General features: G+C 43.7%; 1 protein-coding gene across 2 annotated transcripts; it reads right to left on the bottom strand.

Moving 5' to 3' along the window:
- Window positions 1-9,990: 9,990 nt before the first annotated feature.
- PIGM (phosphatidylinositol glycan anchor biosynthesis class M) lies at window positions 9,991-11,924 on the bottom strand. Of its 2 annotated transcripts, XM_076335542.1 has the most exons (2): window positions 11,359-11,865; window positions 9,991-10,395 (listed from the first exon to the last, which is right to left on the bottom strand). In XM_076335542.1, the coding sequence occupies exons 1-2, from the start codon at window positions 11,826-11,828 to the stop codon at window positions 10,161-10,163; spliced, it is 705 nt and encodes a 234-aa protein (XP_076191657.1). In that variant the 5' UTR covers window positions 11,829-11,865; the 3' UTR covers window positions 9,991-10,160. The 2 variants fall into 2 exon arrangements, with proteins under 2 accessions (XP_076191657.1, XP_076191656.1); XM_076335541.1 differs by having other exon boundaries at window positions 9,991-11,924.
- Between the last annotated feature and the right edge of the window lie 732 nt (window positions 11,925-12,656).

Below are 12,656 nucleotides of genomic sequence, written 5' to 3'. Positions count from 1 at the left end.
AGCTACTCATCAACACTAAGGATCAAATTACTTGTAATTTTTCCAGACTGCTAAATTAATATGGTGTTAGCCTTGATGAATTGCAACAAAAATATATTTTTATATGGTACTGTAAATTGCCTGTAATGCCTCTGTAACAAAAGTTCACTTCTCGTTCTGCAGGGGCATAATCAAAGCCCAACGTATGCGAGTGTGAAGTGAAGAGACAAAGTGCGGCAAATGTCACTGATGACTAGTGGCTTTAAAGAAGGTGTTTTCAAACATCTTGTGAGCCACAGTGTTTACCTTTGATGTCTCTTGCTGAGCTTCTAACCTGCTCGCACAGAACCTGGGATGAGTTGGCTCTCAGAAGTGCAGAACAAACTCTGCTCCCGTTGTGATGAAAGAGTAAAGCGTGGCACCCATATGCTGTCAGAGTTAGCCTGCCTGTGAGAAAATGCTAGAAAATGTGCTAGTATGAGAATAATTAAATGGATGAATCTGGTTTAGACAAAAGCAGAAACTTTCCCAACACTAATCTATTCAAGATTGCAAGGAAGCTTTCAATAGCTTTCACCTTCTTTGAATTCTCAGGGGACCATTGTAAAATCAGAACCGATGAATGACACAGAAATACAGGACAATCTTTCACACTGGATTAACATTAGCCACCAGGTTCAGAGACCTCAGGACCACAACTACACGGAGCCATCGGATGCAAGACATGTCTATATGTCTACCTGCACAGGACTTATATAGGAGTTGTTATCACTGGTAAAGAATTGCCTTGGCGGCTGCAGTCACACAAATGGCCTGTAATAGATGAGCAGTTCTGACCTATACCATGTGTGGTAAGCTTTCTTTTAACTCTTACATTTAAAACACTGGGAACACAAAGGAATTCCTTTTGTCCAAAGTCACATTTCAATGGTATGCTCGGCTGCTCTGACAGGGAAGCGATGGGGAGAAGCAGGCCAAAATTTGACTGCTGCTTTCCCTCTGAGATGGCGGGTGCCATGCCAGGGGTAGACAGAGGGAAGGAGCGCAACGAGGCACGTGCACAACGCCTGGAGAAAATGTCTTTTTGAGGAGCCTGGACCTACCAAAGACAGCTGCCATGAGCCCAGGTGTGACGAGACCTCCAGCCTCTCCAACACAGCAGCTGTTTTCAGCCTGGCTTGAACTTCTGACAGAAAATAATTTCTCAGCATGGGTCAGTCCAGGCCGCTCATCACCAGCTATGCCTGGAATGTTGCCCATTCCTCTTTACTTAGTGTTTTAGACACAAAATCTGCCAAACTCTAACCTTGTGCCCCGTCAACGGCAGTAGTCTGTAGAAAGAGTTTATTTTGTGATAAAAGATCACACTTGTTTTCTGCAGCCATCACTATTTTTTCTTACCTACAGACTAAGTTAATCAACCTAAACAGCCATACATATAATTCCAGACCTAAAGGTAAACTATTATTAAAACAGAAGGCTTTAGTAAAGACAGTTTCGGCTAAGGGCTGGATCTTTATTTTAATTTGCAATGACAGAAGTCATTATCAGTACAGGTGACTGGAGTTGTGTCAATTTATCTGTTTTTTCCCCCACTCTTTCTTTCCCCCATCTCATTGAGAACATGTGAAGTCCCGTAAGAAAGCTGTGGTTTACTTTTGGGAGAGAAGACAGCCAAGGTCCAGGGGCTTGGTATGCTTGAATTAACCTGGCCTAATAAGCTGCCTGAATCTACCTGGTTTTTAATCGCCTAGCCAGCTAAAAACACCTCTTTGATCATACAGGTATGTTTTGTCAGCTTTGATTTCTCTTTTCTCCCCTTCTCACCTATCAGTCTGTCACCAGCTACTAACTGTCATCGGTGAAATGCCAACAAAACAAGTCACAGTTGTGGTTTACTGGCACAATCTGGTAGCATCCACTCTGGAGAAAAAGAGCAAGCAGATGCACAGGCCCAGAACTGAGATGTTATCTGACATAAAACTTCAAGTTGTGTAAAAGAAAGGGCATAACCAAGTAACCGAGCATATTTGGTTATGGGAATGCTCTGCTGCGGAGACCTGTGTGGTTAACAACCTAGGAACAACCATCGTGGATTGGATCGGTATCCTTCTCCAAATGTGGCCAGCAACAGATGCAGAGGAAAACTAGATGAAGAGAGGAGAGATTTCCTCAGAAATACTTCCCTGGTTTGCCCTGATTTGCAGCTTGGTGAATTCCTAAGACCAGAGAAGATGTTTTTTGTATTTAATAGCCTTTGACAAATTTTTCTTCTATGTATTTGTCCAGTTGTTTTCATAGCCATGTAACTTAGCACCCTCAGTGTCCTGTGTCTCCAAAATTAGGAGAACATTTGTTCACCATTTCCATTACTAAGGAATCTGCAAAGGCCCAGTTCTCTTTAGGGGAGAGCCGAGGACTTTACCCCTTCCTTCCAGAGGGATTTCAATCCAAAAACCTCAAGCCTTCAGCTGATGTAAGCTTATTCTGAGTGTAATGAAATTCACAAAATACTTTATGTGTGAGCTTTTTCCCTGAACATATGTAACAAGGGAACTGGGGCTGGTGTCAAAGTTACTTCTTACTGAAGGATCAACCATTGTTCAGTCTTCACATCAGTTTTCTCTACTGACACTTAATTCGAGACTTTCTAACCTTTCTAGACCTCACATTATATATGAAATAAATATAATGAAAATTACTTTTTACTCTGAGTAATATTTATTTGCATGTTTCTCATTTTGCATATGCAGTCATGCCTGCCTCCACTGCCAAAAAGCAATTGGAATTCCACATTATAAAGTAACACATCGGTGGCCGTCATCATACATTTTACTAAGAGGCAAATCTACCCCTCCACTCTCAGGCTATTGATACGTCCTGGTAAAGGGCCTGACATGGCCCTGTAACCCGAAAGGGGCCTCTTCCTATATCCTTAACAGATGCTTATCCAGTCAGGGTGGGCATGAAGTCCCTGAATTTGCTGCTGTACTATTATAGATGAGGATATATAAAATTATATAGGATATATATGTAACTTTAAGATATGTATAGATATATGAGAAGATATATATAGCTAATATAGTACAGATTAAGGCAACATCTGGGTGCCTTAAGTACCATGGAAAAATCTATTCTGGGCAGGCTATGGGGAAGTTTGCATCTGTGCATTCCCACCACCTACGGCTTCCAGCACTGAGCATGCACTTCTGAAGGCTGAAGCAAATTTAGAGCTCCCTGTAACTGCTTCTAGCACAGCACATCTGGTCCAGATTTCATTTTGGTAGTCTGTGCATCTTTTAATGAAAGCTTTGGAGAAAAACAAAGGTGAAAGAATTCATTGTTTCACCTGTATCTGAACACAGAATTGTAATTTGCCTTCATAGTGCTGCACAACTAGTAACAACTTCTTGGATAACATCATAATATATAGGATGCTTTATGAATACACAGAAACGGTTCTTCAGCCGTTATCTCTCACATCTGAGGCAATAATAACTATTTATACCAGCTGCAGAGCTGTCTGCGGTTTCATTTCCCTAATACATTTTCAATATGAACTTCTAATACAATCTAAGCAGACCACTAATAATAAAATCTTATTTACTTGCGGTACCAACTACACTGTAATTTTTCTAAATGATTTTTCTTAATTGTCTAGCTTTTTACCATGAGTGCTGTTAATCTGCTTCCAGATCTTCATTTAGCCTCAGCAGTAGTCCACCCTCTCATACAAATGCAATGCTAGAATGCACCTGAGAACCTAACATATCCCACAGAAAAGGATTAAATAGATGCAAAAAAAAAAAAAAAAGGATTTTGAATATTTTTTTAATCAAAATGTCTTTAGTTAAGTGTTTACAGTTTACTAACAATGAGGCTCATAACTGTTTCAAACAAGACTGCAATCGCTTCACAGCAGCGTGTTACAGGAATGGATTAGGAGACACATCTTGGCTTGAATAAGTTGTCATTTAAATGGATCAAGCAATCAAAAGTGGCAGAGGCAAACAGCACAGCAAGCTGAAATCACTTGTTAATGATAAATTAGTGGCAGCAGCAAGACAACAGTCAAGGTCTCCAGGGCCTCACTTTCGCCCTTGTTTCTTGATCACTTTGCTCCACCCTGCACATGTAAATTTTGGCCCTAGCCATGCAGTATTTCTTTCCAGTGAACAAACAACATTTGGTTCACTTCCCGCAACAAACTTTCTTATACTTAATCAACCAGTTTATTAGAGCATGAAGGAAAATTGGTCATGACTTCAGTTCCTGTACTGCTGGAATTAACAAGCTGGCTGTTGCCAGCACTAAACTTGGAAGTGCTAATGGTAATTAAAATCTATTTTCAAACACATCTGACAGTTTTAAGGTAGAGAAGTACTTGTTACTCATGTGAATTTCCAGACTGTGTATAAAAAAGAATAGTGCTACTTTCTGCAGGAAGATGTCAGCTGTGGGAAAGAAATAATTATTAATGAATTATTAATGCTGTGTGATATAGCATTTGTTCTCCTTTAGTGAGTTTATGGTTATGTGTGTTCTCCAAACTCTTTGAGTAAGAGAAGCTTGAAACTAGAATTTACAAGTATTGCTATTTTTGGTTAACTTTTTAGTTGTTATATTGTTGTTATAACAGAAAGATATGGCAAAATAGTACTAATATTGAAGCTGACATAAACTATCAGTAGCTTTACTGTCATTTGACAAAAGTCCATGTAGCCCATTCGGTCAATTTTCCCTCAGGTGCATTTGGATAAAATATCTTATATTAACAAAGTACTCTAACACCTAGCTCAAATGGGACTGTGTTCTAAAAGGTAACCTTCTTAATTATTCAACATATTCACACTATACGGTGTGGAAAATAAAGGAAGAATAATCATACTTTGGTTTCCGCTTCATTTTCTAAGCCTGCTTCCTGGTTAATTCAATCTATTGGATCAGTGGGAGGGACATGGCATAGATTAAAAAAATGTTGACTGTGGATTTGAATTAAAGTTCTTTTGCACAGAATGGAAGCATATGGGCCACAGAGTGCAGCTCTCCTTGGAAAATTACTGTCAAAACAGTACCATCTCTATTAACACCGCTGCCGACTTGTGAAGCAGAAATCAGATTTTACTTGAGTTAACTTTCAAAAAGCAGTTTCAGAGTGACTGCTCACTAATACTCTCTTGCTACACCAACAGTATTGCCTAATAACAGCTTATACAAGTCACACCTGTACTGTAGGATGTAACATTCTATAGACCCCCTTATAATAACGTGAAGGAAGCAAAGTTATGTTCATCCAGCCTGACAATTGCTATCAAGATCCCATTTTCCTCCTGTAAAAAGGGAAAGCACACTTGGTAGAATGCCCTTCATATAAATAACGTAGGTTTCACAGTACGGGTTTACTGCTCAATTTGCCTGCATTTCAGCTGATTTCCAAGGCCGAAGTCCTGTCTTCATATATAATCAGATACAGACATTTCCTTTAGATATTTCTTCCACAGATGTTCTAGCCTGCTTCCCCACCAATTTCCACAGGAAATAGTGAGGATCTCTTATCTGTCATTTCTTTACATGCAAGCTATGAAACGTTTTATCTGAAGAGAATGTTAAAGGCTCAAAGTTAAGCTCTAAGAATAAGAAGAGGCTGAAGCTAAAGCTTTATCTATGCATTAAGTAAGATTGCCTCCAATAAGCAACCTCTTGTTTCTGCAGAAGCCCATGCCTGCCTCAGCACGTGCCAGAAAGAAGAGTCATGAGGAATTCTGCTGAAACAAGGCACTATTGACTTACACCGTTAAAAAAGGACAAATTTTAGTCTTTGTATATACTGGACAGCGTCCAATGAAAAAGAGACTTAAAAGTTATTGAAAAATAACCATGCATGGTTTGCATGGATTTATTGCATGGATTTATTAAGGTCCTTACAGAAAAGTAATGTAGTTTATAAAAAAACCAACCAATGGTACTGCTTCAAGAAAAATTTTTAACTTTCTGATACTTTTACTAATACAAAATGTAGGTCTCTGACCTCATTCATCATGCATAAAGACTGAAGCAAGGCTCCTACACAGTGACCAGTGCGGATTGTTGTAATGAAGAACATCAGGATGCTGGTGGAATGTGCACCTTCAAATATAGTCAGAATTAGCTGGTTCTTGAACGTGTCTATTACAACCCAAGATCCCTGCTGCATATGCTTTTACTTTCCATACGCATCAAAATTTATGTGGTTCAAGTTTTAGAGTCACTAGAGATTTTGAGTGCTGAATGTAAGAAACATTTAAGAAACCTGTTTTACAGGGGGCAGCTCCGAAAAATCATGTTATTCAAGGGTGTCTTGACTGGGACTTTTCTTTTTGCTTCTGTATGTGCAGGTAAATGTTTAGGTTTGTGCATATGGTGCACATAAATACACCCTTAAGCAAGAAAGTTGCATGAGTGGTTGGGTTTCAGTCTGAGTAAAGGGTTTGTCCTAAGTTCAGGATAATCCTATTCCATAATGCTGCTATCATTAGGATATGCCATCTGCAGCTGTCTTTGGGAAATACATGAAGAATATACTTTTTGAGTTCCATGTGTTCACTATGCATTTCTGCAGCCCTTTTAAAATAGATGCCTCATTCTTCTCAGCCAAAAAAAGGGAACAGTTTGCTTGTAATTTACTGTCTTTTAACATTTGCATTCTCTATAAAATCTTAGGAAAAATGTTGGAGTTTCCCCTTGCTGTTAAATATAAAAGCTTCAAGGTTTCTTTGAAAAAGAAAACCGATGAGCTCAGTTTAGAGCACATAATTGCTGCCTTTACTATTACAGGAGTCAATACAATGCTAGTAACACAGGCAGGGCAGTTACTTAGTAAGGACCAAGCACATGGTTATTGTGTCAGAGATGGTAATTTAGCACACTCATACTAAAACTTAATGAAACATTTATTACTATATTTTTGTTTACCTTGTTATTTGAGTAATTCCATTTATAAATTTCACAGCAAATCATTGTTAAATGCTGAAGCTTTGACTAAAGTCACCTGTGAATCCAGCCATGAGCCTTTGGACTATAGGCTACGGTGTAAAAAGCAAGGCAAAAATATTATTTGTCTCGATATTTCTTTTCTTCTTTTCACTTTGTCTTTCACATCTTGCACTTTGCACTTCAGGGCTGGTTTCAGTGCAATGTGAAAAATTTGTGCAAATGAGACCCATTTCATTGGGCACTTCAACATTTTTTTTAAAAAACAGACAGCATTACAATTTTGCAACCCATGGTAGGGAATGAACGCTAGCATTCAGACACTTCAGTTCCTAATTACCAGAAGATAAATGGACATAAAATCATTAAGCAAAAGAATTTGAACACCATGAAAAGTAATAAATGTTCCATAGGAAATGAATTTGGTAAATTTTAAGGGCATTATAATTACTCACCGTGACTTCTTCATGAATTAGAACTTGTTCTGCACTCAGCTACAACTATTTTGATTTAATGCTTTTTATCAGTGAATAAAGTTATTCAATTCCATTTAACTATCTAGAGTGATTTGCAAGATCTAAACTCTCAGATATCTCTCCTGTTTGTCTCTTCCAGTCCATTTCGCCCATCCAGCTTTTTATGAGTCACTGAATTATTTCTAAATCCCAAACACATTTGGGTGACTAGCTTGCTTACCAAACAACTGTAAAAAGAGGGACTCATACTGGATTATTAAATTGATGACTGTAAATCTAAGTTTGTATAAAAGCCTTTTAATAACTTATTTATGTACAACTTTCTCAAATCATCACCGAAGGGCTGGTATTGACCTGCAAAGGGAAGGTATTCTTCAGTCCCTATTGCCACAGAACTTGCCTTCAGAAGGCCTCAAAATGACTTAGCTATTAATGAATCGAGAATGCATCTGTCATAAGCAAATTACTTCTTACCTAAAAAACAACATTACAATTCTGCCATGAACACAGTAACTCAAAATGCCTTTTTTTTTTTTTTTTTTTGAAAGGTTTTTGAAGCTGGAAATGCCTTTTGGCTTTCATTTGCTTTCTTTGCCAACCGGGGGCGGGGGGGAAATAGGAAAGGTCTGGGAACAGTGTAATTGGGTCTGTTAAAGAGATAGGAAACATTGCTTTGGGGGAAGAAAACATGCTATTTGCAACAGAAAAATGCATAGTGGATAATAGAAGATCTGTTGCAAGGGAAAACGAGCTATTGCCTGCACGCTGAGATGGTGTGAATACAGGTATCGGCACAGAAGAGCCTCTTCAGTCTTCTGGTGAAACACTAACTGGGCATGTCAAACTACCTTGGAAAATAAAGCCACACGGGACACTTTCTCTTCACACACTCATAGCACATACAAACCATTTCAGTGACTAATATAAAACTAAACTGTGTGTGAAAGCGGCTTGTGCCACCAGTCTTTTGACTGATAAACCTCTTGTGGAAGATGTAGACAAGCTGGTGCTACAAGCCTTTCTTCCTTCATCCCAGGCAAAGCCAGGGGAAGGAAATCAGTGCTACATCTGTAAGACCTGCCCGAAAAACCAAGACAGTTTGTCAAAAGAATATCCGTTGCCTCATCCAATTTCTGGATTTACAAAGAAGAGGCTGGCAGGATCTTCACCATGTGAAGGCGAGCGTGAGCGCAGACCGGTGGGGGAAACCAGAATGCCTTCCAGTGGGGGAGCAGAACCACCCCCCTCCGCTCTGAGCGGGGAAATCATCCTTCCTCCTAACACAACATCAGAACGGCTGAATTGGGCCAGAGCGGTGTAAGGACATCATCACACCACCTGATAACATGCCCTTTGGCTCTGGGCTGTTAGGGCTCAGGGGCTTCCTCTCCTTTCACGTAACCACCTCAATGGGGCCGAGAAGCAATAGGAAAAATTCACAGATCAAAACACTGCAATCCAGCTTCACGAGGCAGAACTACAACAAGGAAAGAAAACCCTGTATATAAGAAAGCCGGGAGCCACTGCAGTCCTGGGGAAGAAGGCTGCCTTGGGAGACTGCAGGATTCAGAGAAGCAGCATGGCAAGCGTGAACCTGGAAGGCAAACCCACTCAGCCACATCCTTTCCCACTGACAACACTGGGAATCCCACCGAGTGGTTGAAGTTACTTTGCCTTGAAGCTCTGCTCCACGTTACACACTGAGGGTTTCACCTTCCCATAGGATGTAACTAAAAGCTGAGGCAGATATGAAAATTCTTAAATTTGGCATATGTCTATTTATACTCAAGTTTTTTATTAAAAAATACATCACCAGTTTCCACCTCTGTCAAGGGCTGCGTACACTAGACCTCTCGTAGGATGTTCCTGAAGAGAGTATTGACTCCGAAATGGCTCCGAACTCCTCTCACTACCACCCGACACTCAGTTCCCCATCTTCTCGTGTCTCATCTGGGAACAAACACCTCGTTTTGACAGGTTGTAGAGCTTCCTATTTTAAAACTTTCCTTTTCTTCTAGCAACTGCTCCACTTCCTCAACTCCTTTCACTTTCTTTTTCATTTATTTTTAATAGTAGAGATACTGAACTACTGAGAAACTGCATTTCCAATTACTTACTGGTATAAACTCTCGTGCTTTTGGGACACAGGTGCCATTCTAGCTGTACTTTGACTCTTTGCATTTGCTACTGTTAACATCCACAGTAACTGTTAATTAACTGCAGTTTAAAGCAGAGGCCTCTTTTCTAGATTGTGGCAGCAAGGAACACAAATATTTTTGCTTTATACATCCCTGTGATCCAAGACAGGTATTTGGAAAAATCTTCCTCCATGGCAAGGGGAATAAATATGTTCAAAAATTCAAACGGCACTGAAAAGGCAAAAATAAGTATCTGAATGAGCGGGCATATCTGAATTCTAAAATAAATTAAAGTTTCAAGGAGTTAATGACTTGTATGAAATAACCACTTTTTTCCTACTTCACTGAAGACAGACCAGGTAGAGGCCACAAACATTGTATAGCTAAAATATTACTGTGAAAAGAAAAAATAAATCCCAGCGTACATATTGATTGCCTTATATTTATTCATTAGCTTAACCCTTGCAAAACACCCCGCCCACTTACTGGAATGTACAAGACTCCAACAACCCGTTATAATCTTCTGTGTTTTTCTAGACAGAGGCCACAGTCCTCAACAAGTAAAGTACAGAGTAAAGTAAAAATGGGAAAAAGGGTGTCAGGGAGTAAGAAGATTGGGGCTGCTCCATGCAGGCGTACAAGCAGGAGCTGAGGGTGACCCTGGCACAGGCTGTAACCTCACTGACCAGGGCACAGTCACGCTGTGTCTGAAGATGGCAGGCGGAGCTGAGTGCTGGTCCATCATAGCCCCAAACGTGGCAAGTTGACGAACTGGTCCAGGGTCCTTCCAGGGACTCCCATCAGGAGCAGCAGAGTAAGGGCTGGAGACAGTGCTGGAGGGAAGGTTACAATGCAGTTTCAAGGTCCACGTGGCAGACAGGTACATCTGCAGACACTGCTCAGGGCAGGACTGGGGCCGCTCAGGGCAACTGAGGCCAATCAGTGCCCTCACAGCCCTGACATACGATACCTAAACTATCATTTACATACAACATAATTTAGTACAATGTGCATGCATTTGTATCAAACAAAGTGCTGGTAGCATGGAAAGCCTTGTTAAAGACAGCAGTACTCTTTCTGGATTTTGGCCTGTTTATTACTGCTGTTTGAGTTTTTTTGCAACTTGTGCTTCTTTTTGATAATGTGAAATAATCTGAACAATTATGAGGCTATTAATAAAAAGGAAAAGCAAGCCTGCCAACCATATAAGTAAAAAAGTGCTATATCCTTTGAACTCCAGAAAGTACGCAGGAGCGAGCCACAGGCCTTGTCCAACAAACCACAGAAAGAGAAGCAGCACACCACGACACCGGGACATCTTAACACTAGGCATTATGAGGGGCAAAAGGCAGAGATACCAGACAAAGTACTGGGATGTGCATACTTTGTTAAAACTCACAAAAATAGCGGTGTGTAGGAAACAACAGAAGGCAAGGTCTCTGTAAAATGCTACGGACACAACCAGGAGCAAAAGCAGCTGGGGCAGGAAAGCTGCGAGCCCAAGGGCAAAACTCCATTTGCTCTCTGCAGTTAAGTACAACATGTAGAAATAGGGAGAGAAGTTATGACGGATATCCCTCCTGGTCAGGTGGTAGAGGTAGGCATTCTCCAAAAAGTCCCAGCCGTAGAGGTGATAAAATGCAACAGTCAAGGCAGCCAGCACAGATCCAGCAACCGTTCCAAAAAGCAGCACATCGCGGTTCAGCATCTTTACAAAAAGCTGCCAGAGGTACCCTACAAATGTGAACTTTGCTTTTTTGTCACACCCCGTATCCACTGCCCCTTCCCCACCGCACCATTTGCTCTGCAGGTGGAGCGCTATGGGCAGCGCGTAGGTCAGCGGGTATATTTTCATGTGCACAGCCAGCCCGTAGCAGACTGCGGCCTTCCCTATGCTCCCCCCCTCCACGAAGTACAGGGTGGCGAGGACCAGCAGCGCAACCAGGGCCTCCGCGTTGCCCCGGCTGGAGACGGCCATGGGCAGAGGGTTGAGGAGCCAGGCGGCGGCACAGCACCCGCAGGCCTGGCCGGCGGCGGCCCCTCGGCGCCGCAGGGCCCGGTAGGCGACGACAGCAGCTGCCAGGTCCCCCGCCACAAAGAGCAGCTTCCCGAAGACCTCGGCGAGGTAGACGTTGGGCGTCAGGAGCCAGGCCAGGAGCGGGGTGTAGCGGTAGGTGGCCCGCCGGTAGGGCGACCGCCCCTCGGTCACCAGCCGCGCCGCGTCGGTGAAGACCCGGTAGTCGACGTCGGTGTACCGCACCCGCATGGCCCCGTCCTGGTGCAGGCCGTACAGCACCAGGCCCAGCCTCGCCAGCAACGCCGCGCCCAGCGCCGCGCCCACCCCCGGCCGCCCCACCGCCATGCCCCCGCAGAGCCCGCCCGCCGCCGGAGCGCTCTCAACCGGCGCCGGTGGGCGCGCGCAGCTCCCGCGTGCCCCGCGCAGCGCGGAGGGGGCGTGGGTGGCGGGGGGGCACCGGCGGGCGGCCGGGCTCGGTCCTGGCTTCCGCCTGTGCGCGGGGCGGGGGAAAGGCGGCACAGCGCATGCGCGGGGCCGCGGCGGCCGCTGCCGTTGGGCGGCGGCGCGTGCGTGTTGTGGGTGCTGAAGCCGTTGCCCTGGCCGGGGCGGGAGGGCGCTGCCGCTGCGGTTTCCGCGGGCGCGACTGCTGGAGGAGCGGGGGGCGAGGCGGGCCCCCTTAGCGGCGGGCGTTCCTGTCAGAGCCTCCCGCCTGTCAGAGCTGCGGGACCGGGTGTCCTCCGCCCCCTGAGGCCGCGGGATGTGGGCGGGGGGAGCGCCACCGCTGTCCCCCGCTGTCCCTGCGCGCCCGGGCTCGGCTCCGGTAACGCAGCTGCGGAAAGGAGCTGTGCGGCCTTCCCGCGTTTGAGTTGGGGCGTTTTTGTGGTGGTTTATACTTATTCCGATGGACTGCCGTGGCCTGCTGCAGTAAGAGCGGTCCCGCAGCGCTGGCTGAGAGTCTTGCTAGAGGAGGGGCACTTTTGTCAAGAGATGTAGGAATTGCTGCCGGGCCTCACCACCCACACTGGTGCTGCTGCTGCACCCTCTCAAGGGCAGGGAGCAGCGTGCAGTGCAAATCTG

The sequence above is a fragment of the Aptenodytes patagonicus genome, chromosome 3 (assembly GCF_965638725.1).
Source record: "Aptenodytes patagonicus chromosome 3, bAptPat1.pri.cur, whole genome shotgun sequence".
Classification (NCBI taxonomy): domain Eukaryota; kingdom Metazoa; phylum Chordata; class Aves; order Sphenisciformes; family Spheniscidae; genus Aptenodytes; species Aptenodytes patagonicus.
This window is presented reverse-complemented; position numbering and strand designations above follow the sequence as displayed.

Coding starts and splice junctions, on each gene's coding strand:
- PIGM (XM_076335541.1), bottom strand. CDS start 11,924: ATGGCGGTGGGGCGGCCGGGGGTGGGCGCGGCGCTGGGCGCGGCGTTG.